The 19,707-nt window shown below is 44.4% G+C and overlaps 1 protein-coding gene and 1 long non-coding RNA gene across 2 annotated transcripts in view; both read left to right on the top strand.

The window, feature by feature from the left end:
* Positions 1–19,707, top strand: part of zeb1b (zinc finger E-box binding homeobox 1b) — a 68,431-nt gene that overhangs the window by 39,708 nt on the left and 9,016 nt on the right. Inside the window, exons 2-6 of the mRNA XM_047349703.1 lie at positions 6,008–6,163; positions 14,052–14,213; positions 15,040–15,242; positions 16,425–16,530; positions 16,941–18,637. Coding sequence (XP_047205659.1) covers positions 6,008–6,163; positions 14,052–14,213; positions 15,040–15,242; positions 16,425–16,530; positions 16,941–18,637 — 2,324 coding nt within the window. The remainder of the gene's footprint in view (positions 1–6,007; positions 6,164–14,051; positions 14,214–15,039; positions 15,243–16,424; positions 16,531–16,940; positions 18,638–19,707) is intronic.
* Positions 2,348–4,578, top strand: LOC124858018. The gene is made up of 2 exons (XR_007035734.1): positions 2,348–2,542; positions 2,681–4,578. It is a non-coding gene; the product is annotated as an uncharacterized LOC124858018 (long non-coding RNA).

The following is a 19,707-nucleotide window of genomic DNA, read 5'->3' as shown; positions in this document are numbered from 1 at the left end:
GCAAAGCCTCAAGGCAGATCATTTGTCTAGAGGAATTTTAGTAATGGAGTTACTCTAATTATTCGAGGAATCTTTTCAGCCCTACAACTAACATTTTTTTCCTTAATGAAATCAAACTGAACATGGTCTTTGATGAGTGAAAGGATTTTGTTGCCAGTTCACAGTCGGTACAGTTCAAATGTTTATGACACTTCAAATTCAGATTCAAATACCTGTTGTTTACATCTCCCTGTCCGGTGAAAATATGTAAATATTTTGTCATATTCACCAGTATTTTCTCTGTTATAGTTGTAAAATAAATGAGAAACAGAGCTATTTTCCACGCTTCAATATAAAGGCTGCAATATTACAACTGAAAAAAAGAGTGAAATCCATTTATATTGAAACAAATGAATATGATTAAAATTTTTAGTTTATGCCTTACGGCATCTTTGTATGATTTACAGACTTTATAAATTATGATAAATTTTTCATTTGAAATTGAAGCTTAGACCATCTTAGACCAGCCGGCAGTGTTGCTTCATTTTCAAACACCTCACTGATACTAAAGAAATAGCCATCTTAGTTACCTTAGCTCAGTTAGTTGTCAGAGCCATCTGGTAGAGCTTGTGTTAAAAAATGGAATTTTTCATTTTGGTTGATCAAGTCTAAAATCAGCCAGATCTGGTCATCAGCCAAATTTTTTAATTCATCTCCAGTTTTGAGGGTGGTAGCAGTTTATAAAGACATAAATGTTTGGAAAATATGTGAGACTAATGACTTTGATCATCTGACCACCCATAATGACTGGAAACCTACATGCCATGTCTCTTACCAGCTTAACACGCAGACCACACACTCTGACTTAGGTGTAGCAGAGTTATTACCTTGGATGGGGATGTCTCACCTCCAACATAAACAAAGGTTGGGAGACTAGAGTAAACTTGGTGGCCGAGGCATTGCGTTGGATCATGTGTGTGTGTGAGAAGACACTCGCTGGTCTCTACCAGCCCACCTGGCCTTATTTAGAAAAACAATGAGGAGCCAGAAGCTGCAACCCTCAAAGGACGTCCAGTGGAACAGAATATGTGTCCTCATTAGCCGCAGAGAGAAAAAAACCATCAGCAACCACAATCATTCACACCCATCTCCCTTCAGTGTCAACACAGACTGGGTACCATTCAGCCATAGCACCATTATTGAGAGTAAATAATCAACCACATGGCCTGACAGGCAAAGCAACAGGCTTCTTCTGTAATCTAAAAAACAGTAACATCTTTTTCACATTTCCTTCCACTCATTAACACCCACCGAGTTTCTTTGCAGCTCCAAGTATCATCATGCAGATTAAGGGAACAATAGCTACCATTAGCATTAGTGTTATCATGAAATGTGCTCATCAGATGGTGGTCGAGTGACCCATGCAGGATCATTAGCTCACATGCTGAAACCTTGATCAGCTTCATTAGGAAGACAAGAGTCCATTGTCTTCCTGATCACCACCAAGATGCTTCTTACATTGGGCTCTGCTCCACAGGTTGTTGATTTTGACTTAACATTTGTTTATTAGAGAATATCAAGAAAGGGTTTGACTTGTATAGAAGCTGTGGATCAGGTAAATGCAGAAGAAAAGAATGATTAACGCTCAAGAGTGGTGGGGGCTATTTTTACCCTAAAGGTTCTGCTTTTTGCGTCCTCATACAAATGAGTAAGGGTCACTTGACGTTGCCTGGGGAAGTTTTAGAGATGTGTCTGTAGCACTGTGAAAAAGAAGGACATACTATGCATTTTCTGAGCTTTGATCCTGTTAAACTCCTAGAAAACCATATAGCGCCCTCTGTCTGCCAGTGTGTAGGGACTTTGTAAGTCTGGAGGAGCCTTTGAACAAGCTAATCACAAAAATCCACAATTCTTTTGTTCTGTTATTATCGGCACTTGAGCTGACCTTCCTGACTCGGGAGGAGGAAGGCTGTTGTTTCAACAAAACCATCAGCCTTTACTTCTGTGCTGAATGAGGCGCCTCACCTTGAGACAGCATATTTGAGGGTTTTGAATGGCACCGCTTTGTTTTACTCCAACTCAGTTGGGTTTATTGTAGTGGTTGCCTTTCCTGAGAAAATGGCATTGCAGAGCCACAAGGGCAGACTCTGTGACGACAGTGTGTACTCTTTGAGGATGCCTGTGGTCGTTTTACCACTGTCTGCCTGGCCCTGAGCTCAGAATAAGATAAGTGGTGTACCTCAACGATGGAGCCTGTACCAAGGCTAAATATAGAGACAGAGGAAAGGTAGAAGGGCAAGCAAGCACTCACACCTGATTACAATGAGTCTATCTGTCTAATCACAGGCAGGGCAACAGCAGACCTTATACCTGTGTCAGTCAGTTGAATGAAATTAGGCTGAGGAAGAAAACAGAGGCTTTGATCCATAGCTTTTAGAGTCCAACTCAGAGAAAAGTGTTTTGGTTGGACATTCCAGACATACCTCCTACACATTCTGGTTCAGGACCATCGGGCTGCACAGGAGAGGTGTAGGTTTCAAGTTGCTAACAGATGTCCTTAAAGGTAATGGATCAAGGTACAAGCTGATTTCAGACACTAATGTGTCTTCACAGGCAATGTGTGTTATCCTCTGTCCAAATTATTAGGCCAGTCACTCACACTTCAACAATCTCCAAACACTGTGTATGTTTACTCCCACAGATATCCCCATCTTATCTGGACTGTCTCAGCATCGGAAAACCCAAACTGAGTAATCTGCTGCAGCCTGAGCCCTCCTCTGCAGGGGTTTTAAATTCCTGAAATGATTCACCAATCAGGCCTAGATCAAATAACGAGAACATAAAATAGAAACCAGAGAGTTTACCCAATTAGGCAGAATCAGGCAGAACCAACCATGGGAACCTTTAGTAAGGGACATATGACGTTTTGTGTTTGATACTGCTGACAGTTTGCCAAGGTGTCCCCCCCCCCTAACAGAGTAATGTTGGACCTGTTTTAAGACCACCTCAGCCAGTCACCCATTCCAGTGCTGATAACTGATACAGCCTGGCAGGTGTCATAACAACACGCCTCCACCCTCCCACCAGCAGGCTTATTTAAGTGTGTCTGACATGGACTGTCTGGTAATGTCTTGCCAGTCCAAAAGTCAAGTTATTAATGAGCTAGAATCTGAGCCTATCAGGGGAAGTGTAGCACTGAGTTTGTGTTGATAGTGTCGTATTACCCAGATCTACAGGAAGTGATCTTTCTGTGTGGGTGTTGTGAAGCAGGGATCCGAGCCATGCTATTTTCTCAGGTGTTAAACACATTGCAGTCTATGTAGAAAAGCAAACTTTTCAGAAGTATGCTCATCACCTCCTCCACCTCCTGATGCCTTCTCTCTCAGATGCGTAGGAGCCATCCTCCTGTTGCGTGCTAGCATGTTAGCGCTAATGAGACCAGCTGTCCAAACGCTCAGCCGGTCAGCCAAAAGGGACCGCAGCCTTTGTTGGTGCAAGGTGTTACATCTCCTGCAGGAACACACGCTTGTGTTTCAACAACACCGACCATTTGGCACAGGAAGACTGTCTCCGCACCCCCCCAAAACACACACAACTAACTCTTTTCCTCAGTCCCTCTCCCGCTTATATTGTCCCGCTTGCTGCTGCTGCAGACACCAGTGAATTGATTTTGCTCTCTACAGCTTTATACTTGATCATTTTTTCTCGCCACTGCTGGCGGGGACCGTTGCCTTTGTAATCGCTGACCTCAGCTCCACACCTGAGTGGCTGTGGCCCTAAACAGCCTCTCCAACCCATCCTAAAGTACCTTCTGTTACAAAATGAAGTGTTGCACCCTGTTCGGGCTGCTGAAAAGACAATACATCACCTGGCAGTCACTCCTGGAGCAAAGAGGGTAGAGGGGGAAAAGAGGGTGGTGTAAGGCACCAAGAGATGGAGAATAGAGGAGGGTGGACAAGAGTCACATGATGCTATGTAAATAACCAGTCTATGTGAGTGTCATCCCTCCTCTGTGGCTCCCGGGTCTTCAGTTGTCCTAAGGAGATGCAAAATAAATCTGAAACTGTCTAAATAGCAGTAAATGGTCAAGAGCTGCAGGGCCTTGGAAAGGTATTCATACCTTTTAAACTTTAAACCACAAACTTCAGTGTATATTAACAAGATCCTGAACATAGCATTGTTATGTGGAATAAAATGGACAAATGGGCGCAAAAATGCACAAATATGCTGTCAGCAGACTATCCCACCTGAGCTGAGGATCTCTGTAGCTCCTCCAGAGTTGTCATGGGCCTGTTGGCTGCTTCTCTGACTCATGCACTCCTTGGCATGCCTGTGACCAAGGCTCTGTGAGATGTTCAAAGCTCTGCATCCTGTGTCATAATCTAACTCTGGGGTGGGCCCCTCATAGAACAGCTGTGTAAAGACCAAGTTTAAATTATACACAGGTGTAATTATTGCTGATAAAGTGACTTTTGATTGATTTTGTTCTGGGATGCCAGAAGAGGCTGAATTCAAATGCACATATAACATATTTTTCGGATTTGTAAAACATTTTGTAAGCCCTTTATGTTTTATCTCTCACCTGAATCTATAACAGAATCCACATCGAGTTGAAGGAAAAGAGAGTGAAAGAGAGTAGAGAGGTGGAGAATGAAAAAGCTTTCCTGATGAACCCTGATAGGATTTCATAGCTGCAGCACAGCGGTGATGACCACTACGACTGGCTCAACAAATAACAGCGCATCTCCCTCCTTCTTGGCCTCTTTCCACCTTACCGCCCCCACACACCCCCCACCCCCCAACTTCAGCCTGAACCTTGCAAGTCCACTGAGCCTCTGCGAATACCAGCCGGCTGTAACGACCTGCCTGGCGCAGGGAGAGAGGTACAGACCTAAGCGAAACAATTCTCATTGATTGAAACGTAGGCTCACAATTTTACCTGCTACGCCTCCTTCTTCAGCCACTTCAGAAAGAGGTGGGCGAAGAGGGTAAAGGGGAGGGGAGATAGAAAGAAAAAAAACTACGCTCAGGTGCTTTGTACTGACAGTCCGCATTCAGTGAGTGAATGCATGTGGTGTGAATGTGCCAGCGCTGCGTGCGGTGTGAGTGTTGATGTGAGAGGTAGTTGGAGCGCTTGCAGCCTGGGCCCTCTGCTGACTGAGCTGCTCTCAATGGAGAATTGATTTGGCCTCCGAGAGGAACTGTAGCTCTCTCAGCGGAACAGAGGGAGGCTGGAGGGGAGCAGGCGGAGAGGGGGGAGGAAAAGGAGGAGGAGAGTGGGGAGTGGGAGTCCAGGTGGAATTGAGAGATGGAGGAACACTGGAAATGAAAAGAAGATGCTGGAACAACACACTCGGCACACACACACACACATAGCTGAAACGGAAGAGTGTGTGAGGAGAATTTACCACCTGTAATAACCCTCTCTCTCTGCGGGCCGCCTCTCTGTGCGCCTCCTGGCTCCTTCAGCCCATAACATAGGCGACCACATCACGCCGCCTCCCACACAGCTCTGAAACCACTTCAGCCTGCAATCCAGTGATCTAGCACACAAGTTGTGCATGTGTATCTGGACATCCAAGTGGGAATTTTCTCTGCTTGTCGGCAATACAGAGCCTGTTGCTGCAGTTTGTTGTCACACCTAAAACATCAACCGTATTATTTCTAAAGGCCCCTGTTCACCAGGTTGTTAGTGTCTCTGCTGTTTTATTCAAGGCTTTTCCCTGTGGAGGTAATTTCAAGTTTCATCTCATCTGTTTAAGTTGGACCACGCTCTGGTTTATTGCTGTTTCCAGCTCCCTGCCCCCTATGCCTCCACAACAGTCCCTTTTAATAGTTTTGACATTAAAACGACATGCTATATATATTTAGCCTGACCAGCTTTTAACCTTTTACTTCCAGCACTCATAATTCAAGAACACACAGTGCACATGTCATCATGTTTATGAAACCCTGGGTGTAGAGTCTGCTTAATCAGGAACCACAGTGCTCATTCTAAGCTGTGATCTCCTTCTTTCTCCTTGTGCAGTGACCAACTACAACAATGTGCCGGAGGCGGGCTCAGACTCAGACGATGAGGACAAGCTGCACATCGTGGAGGAGGAAGGCAGCCTGGCAGACGGGGCAGACTGTGACAGCACCCTGCCGGACGATGAGCACCCGAGCGTGCCCAGCTGGGACCCAGGTGAGACCTTGCCTTTGTGTTCAGGAACATTCTCTGCACGCTGAAAAGTGCTTTAACTATGAGGTGGGTGGTCATAATGTTGCGGCTTTTATGGTGACTTGCAGACTTATTCCCACCTTTTGAACTTTTCTACATTTTGTTAGAACCACAGATGTCTATGTATTTCAGGTGACAGACCAACACAGTGATGGGAAAATGATTTTTCCAAATGAAAATCAGGAAATGAAAAGTGTGGCATGCCTTTGTGTTCAGCCCCCTGAGTCAGTCATAGAACCACCTTTCACTTCACTAATGGCTGCAGATCCTATGGTCGTTGTCTCTTCCAGTTTGAAGATGTGGAGGCTGAAACATTTGGCTCAAGCTCACACATATTCAAGGAAGTTTTAAGTTGTTCTTCTCAATAAGAGTGGGACTTTGACTGGGCCATTCCATGACATAAATACACTTTGATCTAACCAGTTTTGTTGGAGTTCTGGCTGAATGTTTAGAGTGGTTATGCTGACGGAAGGTGGACCTTGACCACAGTTTCAAAGTCTTCTGTTGACTAACATGTTTCCTCCTGGATTGGCATGCATTTAGTTAAATTCATCTTCCCATCAGCTCAGACCAGCTTTCCTGCCTCTGCTCATTAACAACATCCTAGCAGTATGATGCTGCCATTACCGAGTTTCATGGTGGGAAGGCAATGTTCAGCTTGATGTACAGTGTTAGATTTATTTCTGTGTTTTGGATGTGGGCCATTTTGGTATGGCTGTCTTTCAACTGTGGCTTTTTTCTTTCCACTCTTTTATAAAAGCCAAATTTCCACAGAGCTGAATTAAGTTCTCATCAACATACTTCCATCTGAGCTATAGATTTCTGCAGCTCCTCCAAAGTTCACATAGGTCACTGGTTTCTGGCATTGTATTCGAAAAAGCTCTGACCCACATACAGAGAACACTCAGGAGAAGTAAGTAAAATAAAGACTGTTTTATTGAAGAAAACATAAACAGGAACGAAAATGACGAGAATCTCACTGTAGGGAGAAAAGTGAAGAGAATGGATGAGTACAGGTGACGAAAGGGATAACGAAACTAAGAATAAATGATTAACAAGATACAGAGATCGGCTTACTGGGTAATGGTGGTCAGATCGCCAGGGGGAATGAGATTCAGGATCCAGGTCTTAGGCAGGAATATCCGTAGAGAGTTCACTTGGTGCTGTTCAGTGTGAGCTTGGAGCAAAGGTATTAGTTTGATGTGTGGTGGTTTACGTTGGAGGGTGGACAGGGTACGCTTGTGGCTAGACTCAGGAGACGAAGAGGACGGAAAGCTGCCAGCTTGATACGAATCCAAGCGAAGACAGAAGATACAATATGCAATCCTCAAAGCGTAGACAGGCTTGCTCATCCAGAATAGCTTCCGAAAAACAAAGTCAGAAACTCAGTGACATAGATCCAAAGCATAGGCTTTCAAAGTCACTGGTGGCAAAACACTCTCACATTGAAGTGCTGGCAACCTTCTGGTTAAGTACTCCTCATGGTAATCAGTGGAACAAGTCGCACATGTCATCCAGCACACCTGAGAATGAGCACATGTAGCAAAAAACACAAATACAAACAAACCCAAATCTTGACAGTTTTTTTCTCATTTATTCTGTCCTTGCCTGGTCTGTTAGTTCATGTACACATCCAGTAGGTTTGCAGTTTTGCTGTACTTTTTCCATGTTCAAATAATGGACTGAACAGAGATGTGTGAGAGCTTGGTATGTTGTTTTAGAACTTAACCCTGCTTTAAACTGCTCCACAAGTTTACCCTGGTCTTCCTGCTGTGTTCTTTGGTCTTCATGGTGCTGTTTGTTCATTGATGTTCTCTAACAAACCTCTGAAGCCTTCACAGAACAGTTGGATTTATACTGACATTATATTACACACACTGTTTACTAATTAAGTGACTTCTAAAGGCAGTTAGCTGCAATTGATTTTATTTAGGGGTGTTAGAGTAAATCAGACTAAATACAAATGGATACCACAGTTTTCAGATTTTTCTTTGTAATTTTTATCAGTTCTTTCTGCTTCACCTTTATGCTCCGCTTTGTGTTGGTCTGCAGCATAAAAATCACAATAAAATACATTGAGGTCCGTAGTTGTAACATGACAAAATGTGGAACACATTAGAGGGTGTGGATCGTTCTTCTACAGGTGAGTTATGATCCATTATGATCTCAGCTGGAGAGATGTTGTCTAAGTTGAGAAATGCCACCCTTACACAAAGTTATATAACAGCTTTGTCTCATTGTGAAACAGAGAGTAAGGAAACAGGTACTACATCCAGAGGGTTTGAAACTAAGGCAGGAAGCATGATATTAAACAAAGACAATGCCAACACACAGAGAGACCTTCAGGCACACAAAATAGCCTTTCAACCCAAGTGTCGGCGGAGAGCTTTACAGCACTAGTGGGCAATCCAGGGACCGGCGTGAACTCCTTTTTACCTCAAACCATGTGGAAGTGGCATCTGAGGCGGCTCACTACCACAGGAAGTGCTGACGTCACACCCCTCCTGCTGTCTCCAAAACAATTGTGGGTGCTGAAGGATGTCGGCGTTTCAGCCCTGGCTCAAGGCCTCTCTGCTGCATGAGGTCACCTAGGTAGCTTCAGACTGGTGCCAACAACTGTGACTTGCACATATGGCAGGTAATCAGATCTAAAAATCACATGCTTCTTTGTTTGAAGGTGTTGGCTGGAGTTTTTTGTTAGCAACAGATGTATGTATGTATGTAAACGTAAGCACCAGGATGGGGAAAGTTCCAGCTAACACTGAAAACAGCCAGTGACATCTCACTTTTGGTTCGGGGAGAGATTTTTAGAAATTGCACTCAGAAGAATTTCCTTCAGTTTCAGCCTCATGGTTTCGGTTGTGCTGGCACATTTACTGTACACGCTCAGTTAAACCACAGACCTATGCACAGAGCAGCCACCTACTCCCCAGACTCTGCTGTCATTTTCAGCCCTGCTCCCCAGCTGTACCTCCTTGCATAAGAGGAAAGTTGGAGGAAGAATAATGTCATTGGTTTTGGCCCGGGCTGGAGAACATTAAACACTTCAAAAGCATGAGCTGCACAGAAACAGAGCTGGCTGCGCTCCACGTTTGTGCCTGATCGGGTCTTTTGCTTTCACTCACACACTGCTCTTCCTAACTCTCCGCCCTTCATCCCGTACCTCCAGCAGCATCTTAGCTGTGACACGGGGAAAACCTCGGCTCTTTAAACAAACACGTCTTTCATCTGATCTGTTGGGAGAACAGATTTTCTGGTGTGGCCTTGAAAAACTGACCACCACCCAGCAATTTTCTTCTCCGCATGGCTCGGTTTGCTTCAAATTAAAGCCTTGACACCCCTTCTCACGAAACTTCAGAGCTCCAAAACCAGAAAGGTGGTTTTTCAGTACTTTAACTTTGTTTACCTCATTTCATTTATCTTTCTGTATTGTTACTCAGTATTCCTCTTGTCGTGAATCATTCCTCTTGATTATAAGGTATGAAGGGCCCCCTCCTCACTGCCATTACTCATTTACTCCTAAATGATTATGTAGAAATGATGTAGCCCAGTGTTGGTGCATTAAAGAATAGACTGACAGCTCTTGTGGGAGGGACAGGTAGAGGGAACGCTCACCCAGGAAGGCTTCTCCTTTACATTTAATAAGTAGGAGAGAATGATTACATCTGAGTGAAAGAGCAGGGTGGAGCTGGGGAGCAGAGGCACCAAAATGATGGTGAAAGTCTTGATATACTGACTTTTTCTCTCAGTGTCTGCAAAAGTATTCTTCCTCCTTGGACTTTTTCACATTTTGTTACGATGACAAACCTCAGTGTATTTTAGTAAGATTTTATGTGATAGACCATCACAAGTATCCACCAAGACATGGCCGTCTGTCCAAGCTAACAGGCTGAGCAAGCAGAGCAATCAGAGAAGCAACCAATAGGCCCGTGGAAACTCTGAAGGAGCTGCAGCAATGCACACCTCAGATGGGAGAATCTGTTATTAGTTCCCCCTCCACAAAATCTGACCTTTATGCAACAGAGACAGTTTACCATAAAACATAAAGGGAACACAGCAACTATGTGGAAAAATGTGTTCTGGTCAGATGAGATTTACCACATATGTAAGTAAAAAATTTAACTTTTTAGCTTATGTGTGGTGGAAAACTAACACTGCATATCACTTTGATTAAAACCATCTCCACGGTCAAAAATGGTGACAACCTCCTGCTGTTGGAAGCAGTTACAGAGAAGCTGGTAATAGCTGGTGGGAAGATGGATGGAGCTTTACAAACTGCAATTCTGAAGGAAAACCTGTTAGAGGCTGCAAAGACCTGAGACTGGGGCGGAGGTTCTTCTTCCAGCAGGAGAGTGACCCTAAACATACAGCCAGAGCTCCAATGGAATTATTTAATTTAAGCATATTCATATGTTAGAATGGCCCAGTCAAAGTTTAAGTCTGTGGCAAGATTTGAAAAATGATGTTCTCAAATGATTGAGCTTGAACAAATTTGAAAAGAATACAAAGGAAAAATTCTAAATTCAGTCCCTCAGTGAGCAAAGCTGGTGGAGATATACTCTGAAGGTACTCTTACATCCATGAATGTGTTAGCCTGATGTCAGAAATGCACAGTAGAGCAAGGCCCTTTAGAGGGTTGGAAAGAGATGCATGTTTGATAGCACACGGCCAAGGATAAGCAAATCATTCCTGACCTGATTTTGGAATACCTCATGTCTCTTCTTCAGTCTGTCTCCCATTGCTTGGAGATAAGATTTGTTCCCCCACCACTCTTAAATATTTTATTCATTTATTTATTTATTTGTTTTACAAAGCCTTGTCTTGTTCTCTGATGTATGCCTGCCCTACAAGACACAATCTATAAGCTGTTTTGGATGCACGACCACAGGAAGTAGTCGGGTCGTGGGCTGGTCAGGACAGGAAATGCATTGTGAGTCAGCATTATATCATGTTGCAGAGAGGTTGGCATAGTGGGATGAGACAAAAGCAAGAGAATAAGAAAAGAAAGTCGAGAGACTGCTGTTTCCGCATGAACACACACCGACATTCTCTCTTGAACCTCCTATGGAGCTCTTTTAACCGATCTTCCACGTGTGCAGCGATGCATTCACATCCCTGCGTCAGCATGTAAGCGGCCTGCGGGATGTTTCATGTCAGGGGGAGCAGTCTGATAACACAGAGCCACCTCAGCAAGGCTGCAAAACCTCCCGGCCCTCTTCTGTACTTGAAAAAAGAGCAGAGTGAGGCAAACGAACCACACAGGCGAGGAGTAAAAACAACAGTCTGTCATGCTTTAGCTCCACAGAGCCCCAACCAGGACTTCACCTCACACACACGCTCAACATCATGTAGCCTTGAGGTGTTTCAGTAACTTTGATTGTGGCCAATGGAGAAAATCCCAGCCTGATCAGCACTTCCTGACAAAAATAACACGCATTTGAAAATTGGACATAAACTGTAAAAGAAAGGAAGGCTATATTACTTGTCTCCAAAAAATTATTCACACCCCATTGTCTTATTCTCTTATGTTACAACATTAAACTTTATTGTATTTTACTGGTATTTCATGGGATGAACCAGCACAAAGTAGTGCATAATTGTGAAGGAGAAAGAAACTGACAAGAGATTTTCATTAACTCTCCTGTGTTCGGACTGTAGAAGCTACTTCTGTTACAGTTACAGCTGCATGTCTTTTGGGGTATGTCTCTGCCAGCTTTGCAAATCTAGAAAATTAAAGTTTTGCCAATTCTTCTTTGTAAAATAGCTCAAGCTCAGCTGGTTTAAACAGAGGGTCTCTGGGAACATCACTTTTTGAGTCTTGCCACAGATCCTCTGTTGGATTTCCGCCTGGACTTTGACTGGGCCCTTTCATCATATGGATATACTATGGCTGTCTGTATGTTTAGGGTCATTGTCCTGCCAGAAAACGAAGCTCTGCCACAGTCTCAAGTCTTTTGCAACCTCTAGCAGGCTTTCTCCCAGAATTGCAACAATCTCCCCATTAACACTGACCAGCTTCCTTGTTCCAGTTGAAGAAAAACATCCCCACACTATGATCCTCCCTCCACCATGTCTCACCATGGAGATGGTGTATGCAGGGAGATTTTGGATCACACAGAACTGTTCTCATGTTAGCCAAACTGTTTAATTTTGCTCTCATCTGACCAGCGTACATTCTTTCACTGGTTTGCTTAAGGCACATTGCAATGACTTCTTATAGCTATCCAATGTACTTTCCAACCTTCCAATAGGGCCAGATTTGTAGATTGCATGACTATTAGTTGTGTTCACAATTGTCCGACTTGAGTTGTAGATCTCTACAGCTCCTCCAGAGTTACCATCTCTGATTAGTGCCCTCAGTTTAGGTGTCTGGTGATGTCTGGATTTGTGGTTTATGGTTGTAATAAGACAAATAACTACAAGATTGAATACTTCAGTATTTCAAAGAACTGTATTTACTTGTAGCTTTTCCTATGTAAGCCTTAGCCTGCAAGCCAATGAGCATGTTTCCTAGACTGCCAAAGTGTTTCCTTTAACATGTCACTGGGAATGTGTTAAATGTGTCTCGGGGTATAACTGCTGTTGCTCGGGTTGTTGGAGAAATGCTGTGTGATGTGTGGGGGAAACAGGCCCTAAAATGCAGGATACAAATTCCAAGATGGGACTTTGTGAGCACCTGCTGCTTTCTGCTACTTTACACACCCACACAGGCATGTTCACAAAAAGACAGCCTCTTTGTCCATATGATCTCCCAGAGGGCTATAACAGGCCAGGAGTCTTCTTCCAGCAGCCTTTAATAACCATAGCAACAAATGACTGCCGTTGTATTGTTGCGCGGCTTTGTTAAGGTGCTCCAGAGGAAGCCAGAGCAAGGCTTGTTTGTAAGATTACTGGTATTCGCTGTGCGTCGGTGAGTCATGAAGTGCTACACCTGTTCCTGTCTCTGAGGAGAACACAGCTGGCCCTGTCTCTTAAAACACACACACACACACACACATACTGTTCGCAATTCACAAAACACAATTCTCCTATCTCCACTAAGTAGAGGGAGTATATAAAACATCTGCCCAGTACAGCAGGCTAACTTTGCTTTTAGCTGCAAGCTCACCCCTGTAATTATTCTTTGTAATCATCCACAGAGGTACACTCACATCTGTGGAGGACGGTGCTCTGTTTAATCGCTGACATGTACCTGGTTCCTGGATCCACCTCAGGTAGCACTGGAAGAGCTGAGATCAAGAGACGGAAGGAAGCTTTTATGCCTGCTAAACTCCTTGTCCTCAGGTTACGCTCCAGTAATTAGCGCTCGCTCCACTTCCAGGCCAAGCTCGTGTGATGTGGATGAAGAACATGCATGGCTCATTTGCCAAACTCAGTCTGAAGGGCGAGCCTCACCTGAGAGCACAGAGCGTGTGATCGTTCCCACTTCGTATCTGCTGCAACTAAGAGTACGAGATTCATCACCTAATTATCAGTCCCAGTCACAATAAGTACCTTACCTAACATTGTTAATAGAGGTTTGCCATTTAGTTCTTACAAAGAACACCATACTCATCCAGCCGCCCCTGGCCTATGATGCTAATGAGTTGTCTCATCCTTTTGTGAACGTCAGGATGGTTTTTTTCTTAGTGGAGCTGCATGCCTCTCTCAGTGTGCTGAACATGTGATGATGAAGAACTTAGAGGCGCTACAACTATGTCATTCCCTGTGATTTATTTAGATGGTTGCATTTCACAAAAAAAGCTAAGGTTTCATACACATGACATGTGTCAGTAACTAAAAAAACATGCTGAAATAGCAAGGAGTTAAATGAAGACATGTCTGTAATGAGTATGTGTTTGCTCCTTTGCAGTGAAGGAGGACTGTGCTTCAGATGGCGATGATGACGTGAGTACGGATGCCCTGGTAGAGGAGATGCTCCAACAAGGAGACACGGCCATCATCTACCCAGAGGCCCCAGATGATGACCTTCAGCGTCAGGGCACCCCTGATGCCAGCGTCCATGATGAGAACGGTACAAGACATCACGCCATAGGCAGTTTTCTCACAATCACAGTTCACTACTGAGCTCTTACACTGTTACAACACCTATCTGGTAATTACCGCACTCGAGGGGATGGCTCTACCTGCTCCCTGTTACACCTCAGGTGTTAACTCCCCCCATTAGCACCAGCCTTTGACATCATTACAGCCATTACTGTCTGCTAAGAGCTGCTCATTGTGGAGCCCTTATGGCTCTTGGGCTTTTGGCTCTTACCTGTTCCCTCTGAGGGGGGAGGGGTGGGTGTCAGAAACGGCAACACCTGAGTAAATTTGTCACGTCCGTGCGAGCTTTGACTCACAGCTACCTGGGTGATAATGTGTGTGCATTCCCAGCCACAGCTCTCACCTGGTCCCCAGGGAACTTAATATATCACCTGTTAACAAGGTAATGCTTTACCTGTGTGGGAAGAGGACAACTAAGACCCTCTGTTGGCTAGATCTCAGACTCAGGTAGGCGGCTTGTGTTTAATAGCCTCGTTTTTCCTTACACAAGCTCCTCACACACAATAGGCAATCACATGATTAAATCTCAAGAGTCTGAAACTGTAATTTTGTTGCTTTGCGTCAGTGAGAATTACAGAAACAAAAATATAATGCAGCCAAGGACAGGAAAGGCTTATCAGCAGTCAGCTTTGATCCGTTTGGTTACCTGGCTGCTGTTTACCTGTAGGGGAGGATCTCTCAGTGATCGGTGAAATCACAGAGCGCTGCTGTGGCCAGTCATGTGTAACATCAAAGAGCTTCCTGACATGTGTTTCTAACCCCAGCTCCTCCTCTTCTTTTATTGTTTCATCCAGGAACCCCTGATTCGTTCTCCCAGCTGCTCACATGCCCGTACTGTGCACGGGGCTACAAGCGTTACAGCTCCCTGAAGGAGCACATCAAGTACCGGCACGAGAAGACAGAAGAGAGCTTCAGCTGCCCAGAGTGCAGCTACAGTTTCGCATACCGTGCTCAATTAGAGCGGCATATGAGCGTTCATAAGGGAGGACGGGATCAGGTAAAACATGCAGCCAAATTTACATTTAATTTCCAAGGCACGAGACTTCTTGGAATCTTTTGAAGTGGTCTTGTTTAATAGTTTCTAGGCTTTATAAATGGCACAAGAAGTCAGAGGAGAGCTTCAGTGTTTTTCTTCACTCAGTTGTCAGGTATGGTTTTAACAATCTATCCAGCCCATGAGACAAGAAAATATACAATATTGGGTTATTGAGATTTTAACAACAATCTTGCTCAATCATTCTAAGTATCTCAGAGTTTTATTCAGATTTGTACAACTGCAGAACCAGACAGCAGGAAGCTACCAAGTAGATGGCAAACTTTAGCATCATTAGCAGCTAACAGTTTTCAATGTTTAAAATAATTCGTATATCGTCTGTCACTCTGTTAGTTTTATGTTTTATACCAAGTACCCAAAATTCTGCCACATCACTCAATTTCAAAAGAGTGCTTTCAGCCAGACACAAGAGAAGCCTTCATTAGATGACTCTTGTCATTCAACTGGACAACTACTTCCTGCTGTACTGCAAAATAAAAGTCTAAAACATGGATGCACGTTGTCGAGCTTAAGCACTTATCTTCATATCTGGGGCTCCTAATAACTGCTTTAACAGAACCAGCAACTCAAGAGCTTTACGGACAGACCGGGCTTTAATTAGAAATTCTGTCTTGTTTTTGATTTCCACGAGATCCCATTTTAGTGCTGGTTTTTAGTCAAAATCCAATTAACAAAGTAATTGAAGATTTAAAGTTTTGTATCGTCATAGCAGTGGTTTATCCTTCAAGTTAGCCTTGAGTACCCTCAATTCATCTCAGAAGAAATGCTTTAAAAGACTGGAGAACTATTCTAAATTACAACAAATAAAAGAAAGGTTGGTTACTTGAAAGCAAAACATACGTAGGAACAGCTTAATGTATTTGAACAGAACTTTATCTAATGCTTAATGTTTTTTCTTAAATGGGAAGGTTTACCTGAGCTAGAAACCTTTGTAGTAGTGCTTATGAAACAGGGATTTCTAAAGGAAACTCCACATACAAGCTTACTGATATCCAAACACGTCAAATAAACACAAACCCTTACCATTGATTGATTAACAACATTGTGATGTGAATCAGTGGAGTTCAAAGGTTGCCTTGTCATTGTTTGTGTGACTGAACGATGGTTTCACCATTTATCTGACAGAGGCACATCACGCAGTCCGGAGGCAACCGGAAATTCAAGTGCCCTGAATGCGGCAAAGCATTCAAGTACAAGCACCATCTGAAAGAGCACCTCCGCATTCACAGTGGTGAGTGAACAGCCCTGTCACATTTATCCGTGTGTGTGTCTGTGTGTGAGCAGGTCATGTTCATTGTGTTGCTGTTATGCCCCTCTTCTGGCCACAGATGCTTCAATCTCGGTTGAAGCAGCCTTTATGGTTTATTTATGTTTCCCTGCGTTTAGGTCTCCTTCATCATGTTTCCATGTGTTGTGTTTTCCTCCTTAATGTGCCGTAATCATGTTTCTTTTGGCATTATGGGACAGCAATTAGAGATGGGCATTTCCCAGTGGTGCCATTACACGAACGTTTAAGCATCATTGAAATGCATTAGAGCTTTTTCCTGCCATACTGCTTATAGCCTAGCTTGCTCATTTAGCTTCATTCACTAATGGAAATCCCCCCCTTCTCTCTGTTTCACAAACTGTGGTTTCATTCAGGAGAGAAACCTTATGAGTGCTCCCACTGCAAGAAGCGCTTCTCCCACTCAGGCTCGTATAGTTCCCATATCAGCAGTAAGAAGTGCATCAGCGTCATCTCAGTGAACAACAGACAGCGCTTGGGGAGCACCAGAAACCAGGCCCAGGGTTCATCACCAGGGCTGCCCACGTCCCCTTCACTCCACTGCGGGCAGACTAGGGAGAAACTGGAGCACAGCAAGCCTCTCCAAGAGCAGCTGCCCCTCAACCAGATCAAGACGGAGCCTGTGGACTACGAGTACAAGCCGGCGGTAATAACACCTCCCGCCATGACCGCTATTAATGGCGGGGTGTTCAATGGAGGTGCTGCTGCCCCTCTGCAGGGTACTGTACAGGCGGTTGTCCTGCCAACAGTGGGGCTGGTGTCCCCCATTAGCATCAACCTGGCAGACCTGCAGAACGCCCTGAAGGTGGCCGTGGACGGTAACGTTATACGGCAGGTTCTGGAAAACAATGCCAAAGGCCAGGTAAACTCAGGCCTCATCACTGGAATGCTGCACCCCCCACAGCAGCAGCTCATCTCAGCCATCAGTCTACCAATTGTGGGGCAGGATGGGAATGCAAAACTTATTATAAACTACAGTTTGGACCCCAACCAGGGCCAGCTCACACCCCATAACCTGAAGAAAGAGCCAGTGTCTCCGGCTCAGAGTGCTGCTGACTCTATTAAGTCCCAGAAACTCCCTGAGGATCTTTCAGTCAGAGGCAGCAGGGACCATGAGACAAAGCAAAAAGAGGAAAAGACCACTAAAACCTGTCTCCTGTGTGAGAACTGTCCAGGTGGGCTGGAAGCATTCCATGCCCTCAAGCACTGCAAGAAAGAAGGTCTAAGAATGAATGGAGCAGGAATAGATAAATCTGAGGCTGTTGCCACCTTGCTGTCAGATGGAGGACTCTGCAACCACCCCAAGAACCTCATGTCCCTTCTCAAGGCCTATTTCGCCTTAAATGCAGAGCCCTCCAAGGACGAGCTGGCTAAGATCTCTGACTCAGTCAGTCTGCCGGTCCATGTGGTAAAGAAGTGGTTTGACAAAATGCAGCAGGGTCAGATATCCCTGGGTGCCCCAACACCTCCATCAGAAGAGGAGGACTCGTGTGAAGCTCACAGTGTGGTATCACTGGTCCCAGGGAAGGACGCAGTCACTATAAGCAGTTCTGTGAACCAGGACAGCCCCACAGAGGCTACGCCAGCAGAGGTCAATGGCACTCACAGCTCACCGGCCTCGCCCTTGCCACTAAACCTTACAGCCGGTGGATCCACCCAAGCTGATACCGCTGGGAGCACAGAGGGACCCCTGGACCTGTCGCTGCCAAAGCCAGCCAGAGATGAAGCAGAGAGCACGGTGCCTGCAACCCAAGTTTACCTCTCTGCTTCCTCCTGCTCGACCAACAAGGAAGAACCTCTGAACTTAACCTGCACAAAGAAGGACACATCGCCACTCTCAGGCATGGGGGGCAGCCCCCTTGCACTGTATGTCAACCAGCCAAGTGCCAAACCCCTTGATATCGTAACCACAATGCAATGCCTACAAGCACTAACCAACAACAGCAGCAAACAGACTATCCTGATCCCTCAGCTGGCCTACACATACACCACTACAGCTAACAGCCCTGCAGGGACGGAGACGCACGAAACCATCCACCTCAATGGAATCAAGGTGCGTGGTCTTTATTAACCCCCAGCTTTAATAAGAACAATTAACAACTATTGTTAAACTATTCTTATTCTGGGCTCTCAATATTAGGCAGAGCAAGCAGCCAGTTGGCTTAGCATGGCTCTAAAGGAATGATGTTTAAGTTGATTGTAGTTTTCCTTGCAGACAAGAGCGATTACAGTGTATTTATTTAGAGTTGCCAGTCTCTTCTGTTACTGTATGGCTTCCTGCATAAAAACAACATTATTTGTATCCTGTCTGTTCACAGTTTATCTACTCTGAACTCAAGTTGTTTTGTTTTTAAGCTCACAGACTTAGAGCTTCTAGAAAGAGACTTTCTATGTTGAACTCAGCAACTCTGGTAAGAGTTCAAGTAGTTTTTTTACGCAAACACAACCAGTCAAGCCATGCTGTCCAGATCTGGTCCAGATCTGTACTTAATGTGATACGGTGCCTTGCAAAGGTATCTATATCCCTTAAACATTTTCCCATTTTCTCTCATTACAACCAATAACGTATACATTTCAATTAGAATTTTAAGTGATAGAAATTGCAAAAGTAGTACAAAATTTTGTGGAGGGAAAATTATTTTCAGACTTTTGTAAAAATAATATCTGAGAAGTGTGCCATTTCTTTGTGTTCAGCCCTCTTCACTCAAATATTGCAGAATGAAGTCAGTAAAGTTGGTCTTAGTATAGATGGTTCTGTGAAGACTTAGAGCACAAGCCATGTGGGGGACACAGCAAACATGAAGGAAGATGCGCTGATCAGATGAGACTATAAAAAACATTTTGGCCGACATAAAAAATCGCTATTAATGACAAAAACTATGACTTCACCTCGAACATACCATCCATTCCACAAAACATGGTGGTGGCAGAGAAATGCTGTGGGGTGCTTTTCTTCAGCAGGGTCAGTGTGAATGGGAAGATGAATTGAAAATATATAGTAGGCAATTATTTAAGAAAACATGTTAGAGGCAGCAAAACACTTGAGACCAGGGTGGGGGGTCACCTTCTAGCACGACCACATACAGTCAGAGCAACATTGGAATGTACTCGTACTCGTCGTCT

Source organism: Girardinichthys multiradiatus, chromosome 21 (genome assembly GCF_021462225.1).
Source record: "Girardinichthys multiradiatus isolate DD_20200921_A chromosome 21, DD_fGirMul_XY1, whole genome shotgun sequence".
NCBI lineage: Eukaryota > Metazoa > Chordata > Actinopteri > Cyprinodontiformes > Goodeidae > Girardinichthys > Girardinichthys multiradiatus.
Note: the sequence above shows the minus strand (reverse complement) of the source record. Positions and strands in the feature narration are given on the sequence as shown.